The sequence below is a fragment of the Gallus gallus genome, chromosome 4 (assembly GCF_016699485.2).
Source record: "Gallus gallus isolate bGalGal1 chromosome 4, bGalGal1.mat.broiler.GRCg7b, whole genome shotgun sequence".
Classification (NCBI taxonomy): Eukaryota; Metazoa; Chordata; class Aves; order Galliformes; family Phasianidae; genus Gallus; species Gallus gallus.
In genome coordinates, this window is record NC_052535.1 from 66,330,829 (window position 1) to 66,349,500 (window position 18,672).

Below are 18,672 nucleotides of genomic sequence, written 5' to 3' on the forward strand. Positions count from 1 at the left end.
GAGCTGTAGGTTGCCGTGAGGCCTCCCATCAGCTCCCCTGCTCCGTGCTGAGCAAACCCACGAACTTCAGCTACTCCTCATACATCCAAAGGAGGAACACCACTTTGAACACTCTCTAATAGTTTTATGCCATTCTCATATTGTGTCTGCCTAAAGGCTGTACAAGCTACGGCAGGAACGTACTCGCACGGTACCCCCCTGCACACTCCGTCAGGCAGGCACCCAGAGCCAGCAGCCGCAGCAGGCGGGCCGGGCAGGGTCTCGAACCCGCGGACTTGTGAGCGGAAAGGCGGGCCTTTGCCTGCGTGCATGCGCGCACGCGCGGCGTCGCGGGACGGGGAGCGGGTGCCGGCGGCCGCCGAGGAGACGGCCGGAAATGCTGCAGCTGCTGGAGAAGCTGCCGCCGGGACGGGCGTTGGAGGTGGGCCCCTGCTAAGTGTGGGAACCGGGCCTTCACCACCGGGGAACCAACTGGTGGGGCGGGGGAGCGCGCGGCGCGGCCTCGTACAGTGGGAGTAGGCCCCGGGGTGGGATGGAGGGCAAGGCGCTGTTGCCGGTCGCACGCAGCCTTCCCGTGGGCGAGGCCGGGCCCGCCTGCCCCCGGCAGTGCTGTCGTGGGCCTCAGTGGGCATCGCCTTCCCTCTGGGACCTCCGCCGTCCTTTGCGAAACGAAAGTGAAAATGCAGGCTCGGTTTGATTTGGCATATAGCTATGCATAGGCTTTGAGGACGCACTGAGGCTGCGTCCAGCGAAGGGAGGGGTGGTAATTGAGCTGCCTGATGGACCTGGTGCAGCCTAACTGTGGGAGCAGGGCATCTGTGAGACGTGTACTGCATTGTTCCAGTTCCTTCATAACATAGTTGATGGCATATGTGGACGCGGGTATCCTCGGTACCAGGATTACAGCGGTGTTTGGAGCTTGGCGGAGTGGATGGAGGTTTTGGAAGAAACAAGGACATACTTCAAAACTGCCGTTGGCAAAAATGTAACTGATGAAGAGGTAAGGGCTCATCGCTGGTTGGGTTTGACTTTGAGAGATCGTTCTAGGATCATTAGCTTTGCATTTCATTTAGTCCTAAAATATTCTTGTAGCGTAGCATTTGATCAGTGGCAGACTAAATCTGAGTAGCTTCAGGTCAGGTGGAAAGTGAGCAACACGTAGAGATAAAATCAGACTTCTAAAAGAAAAGAATTGGATACCATTTTTATTAAATAGTGCTGGATAACACTTCTTAAAGTACTGTTATAGTTACTTAAAGTGGTATCTTAAGTGCTATGAAGTTAAACTTGTTTTGCTTACAATACATAATCTGTTGTTAATGTTAATTACAACTATAAACAATTTGTGCTCTTGTTTGTTGGAAAATAATGACTCAGTGTTAATCTTGAGAACATTTAGGCTGTGAATGGACCATGCCTCACAAGGACTATCATTCAAGGGTATTCCAGTGCATGTAACTGCTGCAAAAACTTGTTCCATTATCAGAAATCTTCTCATCTTCTGCTCATTGCTTGTCTACTTGCTGGTAGTTGTATCAAATAAAGATACTTGCGTAGCCATAGGAAAGTCTGTACATCAGTATGTTTCAGCTGAGCAAATGTCTTTGGTCTCCATTCTGACATCCAGAAACTTTCAGAGCTCAACCTGTTGGTTATGTGTGTGATTCTTGTTTGATTCTAGCATGGTATCTAAGAAGGCTTCAGTATCTTGCTTCTTTTAATACAAAGGATTGTGTGCATCAACTGTGAATTACTACCAAACAAGAACATGATTTTTTTACATTGCTGTAATAAATGTTGTCTGTGTATCAGATATGAACAGCCTTTGAGAGCAACATGAGAAAGATGAGGCTATGGTATAGTATAACAGTATAAGAACTGCCTGTATAGAAGCTTGGATAAGTACAGATGTCCTACAGGCTATTACAGGTGGTACATCCAATTTCTTTGGTTTGTAATTTAAGCAGTCATAACCTTTAATAACCTTACAGGCTGTTCAGCAGATGAACGAGTTGAATGCAAACTATCAAGAAGCAATCATAAAATGTCTAAAAGCCAGAAAGGAAGAAATCAGAAATGCACTTGTAGAAACAGTAAATGCGATCTCGTCTGCCCAGCTGCAGGATTTTGACTGGCAATTAAAGGTAAGAGGTTTTTTTAATGGTGCTTGAATATAAAAATAAGTGTTCCGCGATGAAGAATTAACTTTATATACTCTCCTTAATAGGCCTGCTCATTCTGGGACCTGGTTCAATTTTTGTAGGTACCAGAAAACCATTGTCATGATAACATACCAAAGACTTAGACAGAAATCTGTACAAATTGATGATAAAATCCCCTTTTTCTAATGCTGCTATCTCTCTCTTTCTCTCTCCCCTCCCTAAAAAAAATTTGAATGCTACTTGGGAACACTTGAAAGTTTCATATGATGTCATGATTTTGAGGCCTAATACTCAATACAGGTATAACTATTCTAATGAAGTGACTTCAGGTTTCACATGCTTTCACTTTCAAAGAGCCATGATCAAATATGTCGTTGCTTTTCATCTAGTGCACACAAATGTCACAGCTCAGTCATTTTAACAAATTATTTTGACAAATGTTTTGCTATGAAGACTGTTTTTATTATATTGTTGGTATTTAAAAACATAATCAAGCAAAAAGGACTGCATAGATGACTGTAAGCAGTTACTCACGTGGTATTCAGTTTTGTCATGTGGATGTTTGTTCTGGTGATACTCGTTTGTTATCAAGTACAGAACTGATGCTGTAAAAAGACTAAGAACTTAGTGGCTCCACCTTATACTTTGTTGTTTCATCAACCTTCCTAGCTTGCTCTGTCCAGTGATAAGATCTCCATGCTGCAAATGCCACTTCTGAATCTGGATTTGGATGTGAGAGAAAATGGTGAAATTAAACCGATTTCTATAGAAATGAACAAGGAAGAGCTGCAGAACCTAATAAATGCTCTGGAAGCTGCTAATAAGGTAGCTTTTAATGACATCATTTTTCCTTCTCTGAGTTCTTGTGCATTATGCTTTTTTTTTTTTTTAGCTGGAATTGTTCTTGATATATTGCTGAAAAGCCAAAGTAAATAATTCATAGGTAAGATGACTGTAGAATTGCAGAAAGGTTTACATAGGACAGATTGCGTATATCTATTTATGTACATTTTTGACAGACTTTTTTTAGAACAGTTTGTTTAACTTCTGTAGTTTTGACATGCCATATATCTGCTTGAAGGTCTGTCTGAGAGCTATGGGATGTTGTCATCTCCATATGACAAGGAGAAATTCACTTTAGAAATGGTGCCCTGGTTATGCTTTGTTGGAAGGGAATTGCACTAGAACTGGCAGTTATCATTTTACTTTTTTTGGTTATGAGGAGCTGAGAAGTGGTTTCCGTGCAGTAAGTGCTAAAGAAAGTAGCTGGAAGTAGTAACTGTGTGAAGCTGTACAAGAGAGCTGTCAGAGGGATGACGTGTTTTCCAGAGGAAAGATGTGTTTATGCAGTTATACGTATGATAACAGATAGCATAAAGCTTTACTTCCCAGTCTGCTTAAGTTTTTTGTTTCATTCAACTTTTATCTTATTCCTTTTCTTCTCTTGAAGATTGTCTTGCAGCTGAAATGATGGAATTCAGATCACTGATAATGTCCTCTGGTGATGGTTCCCCGGTTGACTTGAAAAGAGTAATAGAAACATTATCTGCGAAGTCAAAAGCTGTTGATGCTCTGAAGTACTGAACGGAGAGGGCAGTTATGACTAGTGACCAAATAAACTGTTTATCCTTTTATGAAAACAAAATATCTGCTAGAATGAAAATATCAAAATTGCTTTTAGTACGAAAGATTTTTAGAACAATGAAAAAGTAAAACGTATGATGTGCCATATTTGTTTTGGTTAGGTTTTGAGAGTGACTGCACAGGTGCCTAATGATGCTAAGGAATCTTAATTGCATAATGTGTTATCCATATCTATGGTGCCATTATAATGAAGAACATGACAGCATACTTGTAGCATTAATGTATTTATACTTGTAAATAGTAAATAAACTGACTGTATCTGTGAATTTTTGCAATAAATTGTTTCTTGATGTTACTCACTAAACTCAGAACCTTTTGTAGATGCTAGGAAAAAATCAGTTCTACAACCAAAAGGAGTATAGAATTATGGAACAGTTGAGGTTGGTAGGGAACTGTGGGGATAATCTGGTCCAGCCTTCCTGCTCAACCAGTTGGTTACTGAGTTTTTGGATACCAGTTGCTCAAAAATAAATTATTCGGAATAGTTTGATGTTTTCTGAACAATAAAAGGCCAGAAAATACAAGTTCTGTTACTGTTGAAAAATCTGCTACATATCTGGCTGATAGAAAGCAATTTTTAAAATGCAGATACAACTAAATGCCCTTTCAGACTTTGTCTTAGTAATACAGAGTTGTAAGAGTGTACAAAGCTGCATTTTAAGTTTAGTAGCAAGTTATGTCAAATGGATTTGTAATTACACTAGAGGCATGCTGTGGTATCTCATCTTTAGTATCATCTTTTGTTTGTCCTGCCCTTTACTGCAGCACTGAACAGAAAAGGCTGCAGAATTGTTTTTTGGTTGTTGTTTTTAAAAAGATGAAACAATTTCTGTTATGTTTTGACAGTAATTAATGTACAATGAGCTGTTTTGTATGTAAATATTGGATTTTACTGAAAGAGTATTATTCATGTAATCATACAAATGTTTTTGATAGTGAGCAAACTTCAATAATCTGTGAATAGCTAAAGAGAGCAGTTAAAAACTAGGACATGAAGTATTGCTGTCATAGGTTAACATTTGAAGAAACATGCATGCTGACCTTGAATCTCAACAGGGAAGCAAGCCTTCATGTTTTAGCCATATAATGGCCTCCTGTCGGTTGAAAGGAAGTGGACCAAACAGATTAAAGAAGAGCATTTGCTGCTCTGTGCTTCGCACCCTCTAGCAGAAGATGGTTTTGTTCTGTCTCAGAGAAGCTCAGAGTTCTCTCTGCTCAGAGAAGCAGGTACTTCTGAAGCAAGAAAAGGCTGTTTCAGTGATATATGTTCGTATTGTCTCATAGAACAGCACAGATTAGAAGGGACTTTAAAAGGTCACCAGGTCCAGCCTTTCATGGGAAAAAGGAGCCTGGCTGCAATTGTGTAGCACCATGTCCAAGCTCATCTTCAAAACCTCCAGTGAATAGGGATTCTACCACATCCTGGGGTGTTCTCACTGTAAAAAGTCTTTCCATCCAGACAAAACCTCTTACAGTGCAGTTTGTACCTGCTGGGGAGCAGTTTGTTTTGGGTCCTGCAGTTTTCTGTGGCAGTGAAGTATGCAGCTGTACTCTCCCAAATGACAAAAGTAGAACTCCTCTTTACTGAGCTCATTCGTCTTCACTCAATCATTCCTGAATTGTCACATGTAAGAGTCACAGTTTTAAGGGTTTTATGGAACAGTGGTATCTCCAAATGTAGAGTATATTCAAGTGGAAAAAGGGAAAATCAACCATCTTAACTATATTCTCATTTTCCTGTGGTTTTACAGGTATCATAAAGAGACCTCTATTAAATGTAATTAAGACCAGAAACTAGACTTTGTACAGTAGGCTCTTTGAACTAAAAGCCCTAACAAAAATGCTACATGTAATGAATGCACACACACACACACTGAATGAACTTTTAATTTCAGCATCCAAAAAGCACCTACAGAAATTCGGGTTGCATAAACAGACTAGTTGAATCAGAAAATGCAGTGTATCTTCATTCAAAAGTATAGAAGTGAGTTATAAAAGTAATGTTACTTTCCCTCCATTGGCATTCACTGCACTTCTCTCCATTTCACAGAAAATCTTCCTGTGATTTCAGAAAATGATGTTTCTCTTGATCAGTCATTTCAGACACGCTACAGTAAATCAGCATTGGATCAGACCAGCAAGCTGGCAGTATGGAAGTGCAACAAAGCAATTGTGTATGGTAGAATGCCGTGTTCTTAGAAGATGCATACCTCTGTTAGCCTGTGGAAAATTTCCTAGATCATTCTGATAAGCACATTGATGTCATTGTGTTTTTATCTGGAAGGAACAGTAACTTCACTAACAGTTGGAATTGTGAATTAATAATGAAGTGTTAGGAAAAAAAAAAAGGATTTTTCATTCTCTGCTGTTGGAGAATGCTTTCTTAAGTGCATCAGGTTAGCATATAATTTTTTTTACTTCTTTCAATCCACTTTACTTATGTTTGGCAGAATTCCTATACGTTTGTTCTTTGTACCTACTTTGAGACCTCTACAGAAAGAACAAGAGACCCCTGTCATGATGTAGAAAAGCAGGCAAACCTCACAAAGAGTCATCGTGTGGGCTTTTACAAGGCACTGTGGTAATAAAAGGTACTGGGAGATCTGGAACATTTATTAACTGGAGGCTGCTGCATGTCAACAGGGGTATCTTTGATGGTGGACCGTGAGGGGAAGTATACCTAGCGTCAGGTCGTGTGTGTTTAAATAGGTCACAACAGACAGCAAGATGTTTCACAGATGTGAACCATCAGGTGGATCAGCTCTGTTCTCAGAGAGCTGCAAGCTCTAGACGTGTTATCAGTTTAGCACTTGCTGTTTCAATCATAATTTAGGTGGAATACTGCTGAAGAGAAGGCTGGAATGAATCTAAAAGATTATTATAACTGTGAAAAAATAGTTTTAAGAACATAAGAACCAATGAACCCCATTTCCCTCTGGATTTGGGTACTGAATTGTGGTCCCATGTGTATTCTCCAATGACTAGTAAGGCTGGGGTTCCCTTTGTTCCAGAGAAGAGGCATGGATTAACAACTTTGTCCTCTGCTCTGATGAAACTTGTATGATTGTCATACCTCACACGCCCTTACTCTTCTGTTGCCTTTAGCATGAAATTGCCAGTGGAGTGAAATATTATTAGCAGACTCTCAGATAGTTGTACACACATATACACATGTAATGATAGTAGAAGATTCATCTTTGGGAAGCCTAGCTAGGAAGGAGTCCAATGCAAGTTTATTTAAATCTATTAACATTCAAAAATTGCATGAAATAGCTGCACATATTGTAAGGGAGAGCTTAGCTGAAACCTAATTAGCAATAGCACCTAATCTACACTGAGCTGAAAGTCTGTTCCTAAGGAGTATAGAGCTGAAGTGTCTATTACTCACCTTTATTGCTTAAAGCCACTCAGATGACTGCAGCCTTTTGCTGGGAAGAGGCTGTTTTTCTTTTGCACTCACCAGCTTCCAACAGCAGATGGCAATGGACACAGGCTCCCCATGTATAGCTGCACTTTTCCAACCCCTGTCTCTCATAACCTCTGCTTTTTCCTTACTGGCAAGCTATTTTGCTCTAAAGTGAGAAGTGTGTTCTGCTTTTTTTTTTTCTTTTTTCCCTTTTGCCAAAAAACAGCTGAAAAAATGGAAAATATGCTAGCTATTCCCAGGCTTTGGTTTAATTCTCTTTTGAGGCTAGAAAGTGGTTTTAGTCTATATGAAACGTGCCTTTCAATCTTGTGTGTCAAATTCTGTTTTCCCTACCAGAGTCAAGCGGTTAAATGGGCTGGAAGGAGCTGTGTGAAAGGCTGAAGATGCTGGCCCTGGGATGAGATGTTGCTAACCTGCAGTAAGGGCCTCTTGTCTGTTTTTGTGAAACAACCATTAGCCCCTGCTGCCAAACCTGCTGACAGCCCCTGGCTGTTTCCTCACTCTGGATGGTGGCTTTCAGCTCCCAGCACAGCCAGGGATGGGTGCATGCTGTACAAAACCTATATCAAGGCTGGGGTTCCTGGAGTTCCTGTTGGTGCCGAGTGTTGGGGGACTCATGGTATGGTAAGTTGGAGCCTGCTATTTTGGAATGTGCCCCACTGAAGGAGTGTTGCATTGTCACAGCTCTTTGTAAATGACCCATCCTCAGCTCAGTTCTTTTCTTGGCTTGATGCTGTACATTTAATGTATTGTAGCCCACTGCTATTATCTGTGATTGAACAAACTGGATGACACATACATTAGAAACTGTGTGTATCCAGATGCTAGGAGCCCACAAGAAAAAAATGTTGAAGATCTAGAGCAGATCTTTGAACTTGTAACAGAAGGCAAAGTATCCTTTATTATCACTTAAATTCTTGTTTCGGTGTTCCATTGGATGTTGGCTTCACCTATAAGCCAAATGCTCACATTGCTGTAGTGGGAAAGAGGGGTTGTAATATCTCTATACCACTGGAACTGATGTGGCCTTCCTGGGAATATCTTTGGGAAATTAGTGCAAAAACTATTTTTCACATCTTGCAATACCAATATACAGAATATGTTGCTTTCTTTGAATTTATTTCCAGATATGTCTGTCTTTGAATCTATTATATTTCATTTGCTACCTCTGTTTTCATGGACCTTATTTCTACTCTGCCATTGACTCTGTCCAATCAGTTGAACTCGTTTGACATTCCTGAGCTGGAGAGAGGTTAACAGGAGCAGGTTAGCACCTGAAAGCTTTTTTTCCCTTTTCCCTTTTGGTTTAGATGATCTTGAGTGTTATAGTTAGGTACTGTTTCTTAAGAGTGAGTTGCAGACTGCATTTGACATTGGGTCCCTTTATTACTGATAGCAGCAGATGGATACATATATGCAAAGTTAGAGTTACAGTTTTGGCCTTAGGCTGAAGGTACATTAGACCATCAGAGGAGTCTTTGCTGGTGTTTCAGTACTTATAGCACACAGAGAAATCACTATTGAAATCAGGCAGGTGTGCAGTGATCTCTGAGCTGCCACAGCAACTATTCTCTTAAAGGTTGAGACCATTTCAGTGCTCCATTGATCATGGGATGAGATTGAGACCTTGGAATCCACAACAAAACTGGTAGACTCAAGTACCCCACTGGATTAGCAATGCCAAATACCTGTTGGCAGCTTCACATTTTTTGTAATAAATGCAGTGAAGTTATTCCCATTCTTGGGCATTTATCATTCTAGACTGTTTCTAGACTGTTAGAAGGTTTGCTGCAGGTAGGAGATGGCTGATTTACTACTCCTCAGCTGAAGGCAGCTTACTGGGGCTTGGCTCCTTGCCTGGGTTTATGTCTGGCAACGGGTAGTGGTGTTGGCCTAATCTGAGCTCTGAGAGTTGGAAGAGCCATGTGTCCAGCACCACTAGTATGCCTTGAGGCTCGGCTGTGTCTTCTGTTCTTCATCAGAGTCAGGAAATCTGTAGGACCCTATGTGCAGAACTCTTGTGTGATCTGTTCCCAGATCTCTGCTAGCTCTTGGGAAGATGTGTTGCAATTACTGGACACAGGAAATCTGAGAGCCAAGAAAATGGTCTGCTTTGGGTCTGGAGTATCCTGCAGCAATTGCTTCCCGGAATTAAGACATTTTCTGATTCTAATACAAAGTTACAGATGGCATACAGGTTCTTACCAATTTCAACTTTGCTACTTTGTGGAAACAACAAAATTCCAGTTAGGTCCAAACCTCTGATTCCATGGTTGGAAACTCAGTGGAGTTTGTCTCTGCTTCCCTTTCTTTCCTTTGAAGATCCCAGCCTCTCTGAAATACGAGTTGCCTTATATCTCCTTGAATAATATCTCTTTCATGAAAACACTTTTTAGTAGAACTATTTATTTTGAAATGCTGTGTGATGTAACAGTTATAATTTTTAAAAAGTTATTTCTTCTGATTTCTTTATGCTTTTAATACTTAAAGACTGTGACATGATGACTACTTTGAGTCATTTTACTATCTTGTTTGGACCTCTGCTGCCAGAGGATTACAGTATGTGGCTGAATTTTATTCCACTTAAAAAAAAAAAAAAGACAACAGCAGATGCAGGAAGGTTGTGAGTGAGGCACTAACTGTAGAAATTAAACAATTTAGTAGTATTCTGATTGGAATGTGATGAACGTGGATGGTTTTTCATTTATTTGAGTGTTTGCTATGAAAGCTTAGATCTAGAGGTATTCATTGGGTTGGTACCTTACCTTGAAAATATCACGTTATGGTTACTGCAGATCTTCATAGTTAACAAAACTGAGACAGAAAAGAAACAAGCCTCTATATGTTAGTGTATATTAACATTATTGCATACATAAGTGTACATGATACAGCCAGTAAACAACATTGAAAAGAATAAATGTGATGGAAAAGACCATCCTGGACCACTTGTCTATGAAATTGACATCAGTCAAGTTCGGTATCTTGACTCTCATCTGGGATGCCCTCCTTTGCAAGTGCCCTTTCTGATGAAGCCTGTGCGTGTCCAGCGCGCTCCTGGTATAGAGGGCCCTGCCAGAAGGGGCCCTTCTGTGCTGCAGGCCGGCACCATCAGATGTGTACATGGAGCCTTGGGCATCACGACAGCTCAAGAACACATCTGAGCAGCTGACATCATATCTTATGTTCAGTGTGCTAAGCAGCATGTTTCCCTGGGGCTCAACCTGTGCCAAGGAAGGAATATCAGTTAGATAGGTTCCTCAGCCGGCCCAAGCTGTCTCACAGATAGATGGTGAAAATAAAATGCTCCAGTCTCTGTCATTTTCATACAGTTTTGGTGCTGTGGGGTAGTTTCAAGAAGAGTTTTTGTAATGGTGGGTTCATCATGTGAAGAACATGTAGGTACATGTGCATTATATCAGTTATCGTATAAAGCTTGTGATGAAAATCAATTCTGGAGAATGAATCTGTGGTAGAGATGGAAATCTCTGCTCCCCACAGCATACCATTAATTTGCTCATCTGCATACAGACTAATAATCCATTTTACTCAATGAAATCTTATATGCAGTTGTATTTTTTTATGTTGTTACCAGAAGTTATTTCAAATATGTTTATTTCTGTTGTTTATTATATTGTTTTATGTGCTTGAGAAAAGAACTGCAAACTGCAACTGTCATGTATGTGTCTGGCACAAACTGTGTCTATGTAAACACATAGATGTTTCAATATCATTGTTTTTTTTCATGTACAAGTGATCGAACATAAGTGATTGCATTACTACAAAGGGTTTACTTTTGCACTCATCTTTGGATGAAGATCTTTACTACATGTTTGTAGTAAAGCCTTGTGAAGAATTCTACGATATTTCAAATTTCCAGGTAAACTTCCACTGTAGCTCATAGAAAGGAAATACTCAACAGAAAACAGACCTCTTACATGAAACTTTTAAGACTTGGCCTTGAGACTTGCATGTTATGTTTGGCTTTTGTAAGCTGCAGCCTTACACCTGCCCCAGATATACCAAAATCAATACGAAGACTCTGTGCAAATACCTTCATACAAAGGAAAAAAAAATAAATCACCTGTTGCCAATATGTAGTCCAGTGAAGCACCTCTGTGATATGCCTCACTTTGTTCATGCTCTGGTCTTTACCTTTTTAGCAAGATGTAGGAGAGCTAGGAATTAGCATAACCTACAACAATTTTGAAGTACATTCAAGTAAAACTCCAAGTTGAGCACACAGTCCTCAAGAGCTGAGGTGGAGGACAGCTGGAAGGCAGTACCAGATGCTCCTCCCCATCACCTGGGGAGGAAATGGTGCAGGATAAGACTGTAACATTTACACTGTGCCACTGCAAGTCCTTGCTCACTGAAAACGATGAAGTGAGGGGGATGTCTGTAAAAAGCTTTCTAGAAGGAGAAATAAAGTTTCCACAGACATAACATTCACTTAGTCAGGCTTAGCAACTGATTCTTTACAACACAGTGAAATGAGCAATCACCAGGAATGTCACAGTTCCCACCACTTTGCATATTCTGGGGTAGGGAGGCCAGCTGGTCCCAGACCAGTGTGGTGTTTGCAGTATTTATTTGAGATATGGGTAGATAAAAGTGGAACCCAGGTTCTACTTTTCAGGCCAAGTCTTTTAATTTAAGCAGGAAGATGCTCTAAACTAGGGTTTCCTACTCTCCAGAGGAATCCTTTACCTATAAATGACTCTCAAATTCTGATATTTTCTGTGGAAAAAGCAAAGGTCTCAGATTGCCATGTAAAATTAGATTTCTTTTTTAATTCTGAGAAGTTTTTGATGGGTCGATGTTTTCTCCTCAGTTTTACTGAATAGTTACATGAGCTGCCTTTGATTGCATAATCTAATGTGTAAGCTAATTTACTTTAGTGCTGTAACAGTGGTGACAGCAGTGCAAGCATCGTTAGGCAGTATTATCGCTTCTCTCTTGTAAAGACAACACATAAGTGCTTACAATTTAAATTGATTCACAGAGATTTTTCTCAAACTAATATGCCCTGACAGTTTATTACAAGCCAAGCAATGTATGAGTTCCTAAACTAAGTGTTATGAATTATCCCATTTTTTTTTTTTAAATGGGTTTTATTTAAATCATTTTAGGTGGGATGAGTTGTATGCATCATGAAGCAATTCAGACTTTGAATTGCAAGCTTTGCAATTCAGAGCAAAGAGCCTTACAAATGCCAGGGGCGTGAAAAATCACATAATTTTTGCCTTTTGAAAGTGTGCATAAATGCGACTTCCTGAAATATCTGTAATGTTTAATCTGTGCTAATTTAGCATGGACTTTAGGCTGAGTATGCTGGCAGTAGTATGGCAGAGAAGGGCTATACTAGAGACCCAAGGATGACATTACCAACATGGTCAGAGATGAATCCTATTTATCCACAGTTATGTTGATTTCTTCTGTGACATCTTCCTTTGACAAACAGACAAGGAGATAGAAGAAGTTTTTACATTTTATTCAGAGAAACAGAAAGCTTGTTTAATACATTTTTTTTCCTGTGTATTAAAATATAAAATGGTATGTATTGTAAAACTAGAGTGGCCTCTTTTCATCTTATTCACTCTGTAGTGCAGGGAACCCCTACATACAGAACAGCAGGATGATATCAGTTTCTGAGTGATCTTTTCTGTACTAATATCCAGACCAGTTTCCTCTTTTCCTCACGTATCTGATGTTTTGGCTATCCAGTGAAGGAAGTAAAACTCTTTCAGCTGGGAGGGTTGCATGTCAGATGGAAACAGAATCTTCACCTGGTGCAAAGACAGGAACCACAGTTACTATCTTCTGTTGGTTATAGGTCCCTGCCTGCGTTTGCAATACAAGATAAGAGTAAAAGGGAATAAATATCCCATAGCTGTATGTACTTACAGCTGTATTTCTTTTGAGTTCTGAAGAGGCTCTGCCCTGGTACAAACCATCGTAATATCACTGAAAAATTTCAGAAGCTGATGGACAGCAGCTGGGAACTGTCTTCACTGGGATCAGACAAGCTTACTGTGTCCCTTCTGGTTCCGACCATGTGCATTCTGCCTGCCAAAAACAGAAGTACTGCTGTTGAACATCAGCATTGCCATGCTGAGTAAAGTGAGTGCTCACAAGGTCATACACTGGTGTGTGTCCCACTGGGATAACTAAATCCACTGGTATTTGTTCAGGTGTCTGTATCTGCATACATGTATCTCTATATGTGTGTGTACAAATTGTGAAGCCTTCACTATATAGACAGAAAGCAGTCTGTTCGTTCACAGTATCAGAATAGAATTGCACCCCAAAGAGTCAGCACTGCTAAATTGTGGTACAAAATATCCATGGTTTACATTTGATTTCAGAAAAATGCTAGCATACGTGTGTCATGCTCTGGAAAGCTCAAGTGTGTTTGCAAATCTACCCCATCCCATTCTGATTACCACCCTTGGTATAATCTCTACCAGCACAACATTTAGACAAAAGCCCTTCTTTATGAGCTAGAACATTTTGTGATTCAAACGAGCTAACCATATGTGAAGGAAAAGTGCTCACCTGTGCTGTGACTCTCTTATCCCAACTCAGGTGTATGCACTGGGACCCACATAGTCAACACATCACTCTTCATTGTGAACACTTGTGCTTTGTTTCACCCAGGCTGGGTTAGCCCAGGAGCTGTGAAAGAGGCTGGTTCAAGTTTGTGGATCTTGTTTTTCTTCTTTCTTATTTTCTATAGAAACAGATTGACAGTATCCACACAGAACAGTCTATAATGGAAACAATGATCCATATCTCCTCAGCTCTGTATGGAATAATATTTTGTGGCCTCAGAGACTGCTGTAAACCTGAGCTGAATTTTGTAGCTGTTGTAATAGAGCATCTTGTGTACTTGACCAGGACGTGAATGAAGGTAAGGACTTTTAATAGACTCATGATTTTGCTGGGAATGACAGCATGGTGCTTAGCTGCAGTGTTGTGACTGCAAGAACACAGGACATCCAGGTAGACACACAACTCCAGGATTAAGAAAATATCAGAATTTTAGAAATGCACTTCCTGACATAAATGTAAAATTACAATCATCCATCAAACTAATGGCTTATCTGGTAAGAGTGTATTGTGTTGGTCTTATTCTTTGGTCTGAACAGAGAGCCCAAATATTTAGACCAAAAGCGATCACCTCAACAACAGTGCAGAAGCATACAAGGTAGCTTGGATAGGATCCTTCCAGATGGAATATGTATTCAGAAAATCAGAGATAAGAAAGAATTTTTTTGGTTCACTACAGTATGTATTTTTCACTGAGTCAGACTAGGTCAAATATAATTAGGGAAAAGTTTATTTCTGAAATTTGGGCAAAACTGGAATAGGTTTACAGAAATCTGCAGGTGTTCAGCGACGTATTGGTAAATTTAACTTTTTCCTGTAGAGAAAATAGCAGTAGAAGTACTTCCTGAAGTTTGTCTTTTTATTTATTTATTTATTTATTTATTTTAATAAATATATATATAAGGAAGAGTAGACGTGATCTACTTGAATTTAGTCTGAGGAAAAAATCCTAACATCTGTGAAAGCTGTTATAATCTGGTAGAGTTCTTGAATTCCTGAGAATTCAGTGGTGTAGGCTTTGTTCGAGAATCCCTGAAGAAACAGCACCTATCTTTTCTGTCTACTTGTGGTGAGCTTTTAGCATATGAAAGGGAACTGTATAGCAAATGTTTATTCTCTACGACCTTCTATAGCTAAAGGTATAGCATCAGGTAAATATCTATTGCCTCAACGTAGCGAATCTTTGGCAGTGTCTCCATGAGGTGGGTGCTGATAGTGGTCATGGTCAGCACATTTGTGATTCCTGCAAAAGAAAGAAGCAGATATTGGTGGAAAAAATGGTGAGGATATGAGAATAACAGGGTTGCCCACCATGCGCTTGTAATGCTGATAGCTTAATTATGTGATCAGATCCTTAACATCGCAGGGAATGCTTTTCCCGGAACTGGAAAGGTGAATGTCACTGGTAGAAACTTGCCCTTCCTTACCCTATGTAGCTTTCTTATCCTATGTAGCATAAACACATAATTCTGGTGTCAGTGATGAAGACATTGTATTTATATTGTAGTGCTAGCTGACTTGGATAGCAAAGAGTCAACCACTGTGTGAAGAAATGGTTCTTGCTTTTCTTATGGCAGTAGCTCTGCTTAGCCCAAAGACTACATTACATTGTCCCAGGGAATAGGAATAGGTAACTAACTTATGACTGAAAGCATAGAATTGAAAGGAGAAAGTGCAGCTTTATAGTAAAATGGTCTTTGGTAAAGAGAAAGTGAAATGTTTGTGTCAACACAACTTTTCCTATTAAAGGAATGCTCTGAATTAAAGCATTTCTGCCTCATTGTGTTATTCATAGTGAATGTATTTTTGTTGTTTTTAGCTGGGTGAAATTATTTTTTAGCCTGCTCTAATCACATTTTGTTAATGCATCTAGATAATAGCTCTAGACATAAATGTGATTAGTTGAATTTACAGAGCAGCAGGTCAAAATAGAGGTGGGTCAAAATAGAGGTGGGACAAAATGGTTACCTGGCATTATGATTTGGAAAGTGTATTGCAGTAATTTACAAAATAGCTTACCAAGAGCCACTCTGGCTGCAGAGGCATCATTAATTAATCCAAAAAGATACCCATGACAGAATTGTGATCAATATGGAAGGCATATGTGTTTGCAGAGTGAAGTAACCAGTATTTCTCTTAAGCCAGAAGCTAAGTGATAACTGAGGATACGTTCCTGAAAGAATGAAGCCGTACAATGACTGAACCCTAAGAGAAATTAGACATTGCTATCTTTGGGCTGGGAGAAGCTTTAAACTTGCTGATGCTTACCTGTTGTGAACTCTACTCTCTTTGATACCGTCTTGTAATCAACTATAGAAAATTGTGGGAGCTCGATGTTACTAACTCCAGTTACTGCAGACTTTCCTCCATTCCAGTAAAATTCAATATCATTAGTGGTGTATCCATCTAAAACAGAGACATAGTTTGGCTATTGAATTTTCTTTCAGGTTTATTACTTAGCTTACATAGTTGTGCTTAAAGTGGAAGGAGCTGCTCATGATAAGGAGTTCAGTCTCATGTATGAAATTTCTGTTCTGCAGAAGCCACTTTGCCTTTTCTGTGTCCAGAGGAAACTTCTGAGCATGGAAAAAGACAAGAGAGAAAATAAGGATGGAATTTAGAGCTAGCCAAAAAGGTCTTGAATCTTAATCTACAGGCTGGTGAGACTCCTCTCACTGCCTCAGCTGATCATGGAACAGATCCTCCTGGAAGACATGTTAAGGCACATGGGGGACAAGCAGGTGATCCAAGACAGCCAGCATGGCTTCACCATGGGAGAGCTGTGCCTGACCAATATGGTGGCTTTCTGTGATGGAGTGATGGCATTGGTGAAAAAGGGAAGGCAACTGATGTCATCTGTTTGGACTTCTGCAAGGCCTTTGATGTGGTTTCCTGCCACATCCTTATCTTTAAATTGGAGAGAGATGGATTTGAAGGGTGGACTAATCAGTGGATAAGGAATTGGTGAGAAGGTCACAGTCAGAGGGTTGTGGTCAATGGCTCTATATCCAGGTGGAGGCTGATAATGAGTGGTGTCCCCTGGAGGTCTGTCTTGGGACCAGTGCTCTTTAGCTTTATCAATAACATAGATGATTAGATCAAGTGCACTTTCAGCAAGTTTGTTGATGACAGCAAGTTGAGTGGCTCAGCTGATATGGCAGGAGGAAGGGATGCCATCCGGAGGGACCTTGATAAACTCAAAAGGTGAGCCCACGTGAATTTAATGAGGTTCAACAAAGCAAAGTGCAAGGTTTTGCGCTTGAGTCAGGGTAATCCCAGATAAGTTTACAAACTGGGAGAAGAAGAACTTGAGAGTAGCTCTGCTGAGAAGGACTTAGGAGTCCTGGTAGATGAAAAACTTAACATGAGCCAGCAGTGTGCACTTGCAGCCTAGAAAGCCAATGGTATCCTGAGCTGCATTAGAAGAGGGGTGGCCAGCAGGGTGAGGGAGGTGATTGTCCTTCCCTACTCTGCCCTCGTGAGACCCCATCCAGAATATTGTACCCAGGTCTGGGGCCTCCAACACAGGAAAGTTGTTAGCTTTTGGAGAGGTTCCAGAGAAGGGGCATGAAGATGATCAGAAGGCTAGAGCATCTCTCCTGTAAAGACAGGCTGAAGGAGCTGGGCTTATTCAGTCTGGAGAAGAGGGGGGAAACCTCATTACAGGCTTCCAGTATTTAAAAGGAAATTATAAACAGGAGGGAAATCAACTATTTACATGAACAGATAGTGATAGGATGAGGGGAATGGTTTTAAACTAAAGGAGGAAAGATTTAAATTAGATGTCAGGGGAAGTTTTTCACTAAGAGGGTGGTGAGGTGCTGGAACAGGATGCTAAGAGAAGTTGTGGATGCTCCATCCTGGAGATGTTTAAGGCCAGGTAGGAAGGGGCCCTGGGCAACCTGACCTAGTACTTGAACTAGCAGTTTTGGACGAGAAAAGATGATTCCAGAAGAAACCTGTACTATACTCTGACTGTGTCTGAGCTGTAGTTACCCCTTTGATAGTCATACAGCATTTTATATTTTAATGAGACCTTGCCATTGCTGATCTGCAGTTAACATAGAGTATTTCCTATCTATTTCAGAATTAATGCATTTATTCTCTGTTCTTTTAACAGTGATGCTGACTATTTTTCATTTAATTAAGAATTAATCTGCCTTTCTGCCATTGTTAGTGTTTTCAAATATGTTTCAATTAAGCTCAATAGTGCCTGAATTTTAAAATCTCCCAGTTGATGATGTTTTAGAACAGATGTCTACTAAAGGAGAGAAAAAGATCTCGCCTAATTTTAGACTTTACCTTCAGCTGTGGATTATAATCAGGTTTAAACACAGATGAAATAGAAGAAGGAGTTTGAACTCAAAGTTTTAGGACATGTGGCAGTGGCACAAACCATAGCACCAGAAGCCTCTGCAGAGTTAGGAACTTGGCCATGTATGTGCACTGGTGATGTCTTTTCTAGCCAGAGAAATCAGACTGAAGATGACTTTTCCTATGGTAGTTCCTCATCTCTGGAAGGATGACCACATACAAACTGGGTCTGTAGATACCCTGGGCACAGTTGTAAAAGCCAAACCTTGCTGCTGGGAAGGATGGACTGCTGAGAAACTGCAGCTAGTGAACAGGCCACTTTTGATGCAAACACACCACTATGGATTGAGCAAGGTTCAAGATTTTTTTGTGAGCTGTGCCATAGCTTGCTGCTGAAAGTATGCTTATCTGTGTAATACAGATCACTGCTGTTTCCTAAAACTTCTGTGCTACCCATTGCTTATGCTAATTGTTTTGCAGTAAGCCGTACCAGGCCTGCACTGCTGGCTGGTTTTT

General features: G+C 40.3%; 1 protein-coding gene and 1 long non-coding RNA gene across 4 annotated transcripts in view; one reads left to right on the forward strand and one right to left on the reverse strand.

Annotated features, from left to right (window-relative positions):
• The first annotated feature begins 323 nt into the window (after positions 1-323).
• COMMD8 (COMM domain containing 8) lies at positions 324-4,101 on the forward strand. 2 transcript variants are annotated; one of them, XM_046940183.1, is made up of 5 exons: positions 324-421; positions 899-1,000; positions 1,992-2,144; positions 2,832-2,987; positions 3,613-4,101. In XM_046940183.1, the coding sequence occupies exons 1-5, from the start codon at positions 377-379 to the stop codon at positions 3,631-3,633; spliced, it is 477 nt and encodes a 158-aa protein (XP_046796139.1). In that variant the 5' UTR covers positions 324-376; the 3' UTR covers positions 3,634-4,101. The 2 variants fall into 2 exon arrangements, with proteins under 2 accessions (XP_046796139.1, NP_001264750.1); NM_001277821.2 differs by having other exon boundaries at positions 845-1,000; positions 3,613-4,072.
• Positions 4,102-4,219: 118 nt separating this feature from the next.
• The window catches only part of LOC107053239, a 31,204-nt gene continuing 16,751 nt past the window's right edge, over positions 4,220-18,672 (reverse strand). The window contains exons 2-5 of one of the 2 annotated variants that reach the window (XR_005859899.2): positions 16,111-16,248; positions 13,789-15,085; positions 13,138-13,299; positions 4,220-13,019 (exon numbers count right to left, since the gene is read on the reverse strand). This is a non-coding gene — a long non-coding RNA (uncharacterized LOC107053239). Of the gene's footprint in view, positions 13,020-13,137; positions 13,300-13,788; positions 17,525-18,672 lie in introns of those variants that run through there. The other variant, XR_001466321.4, reaches the window with a different exon arrangement.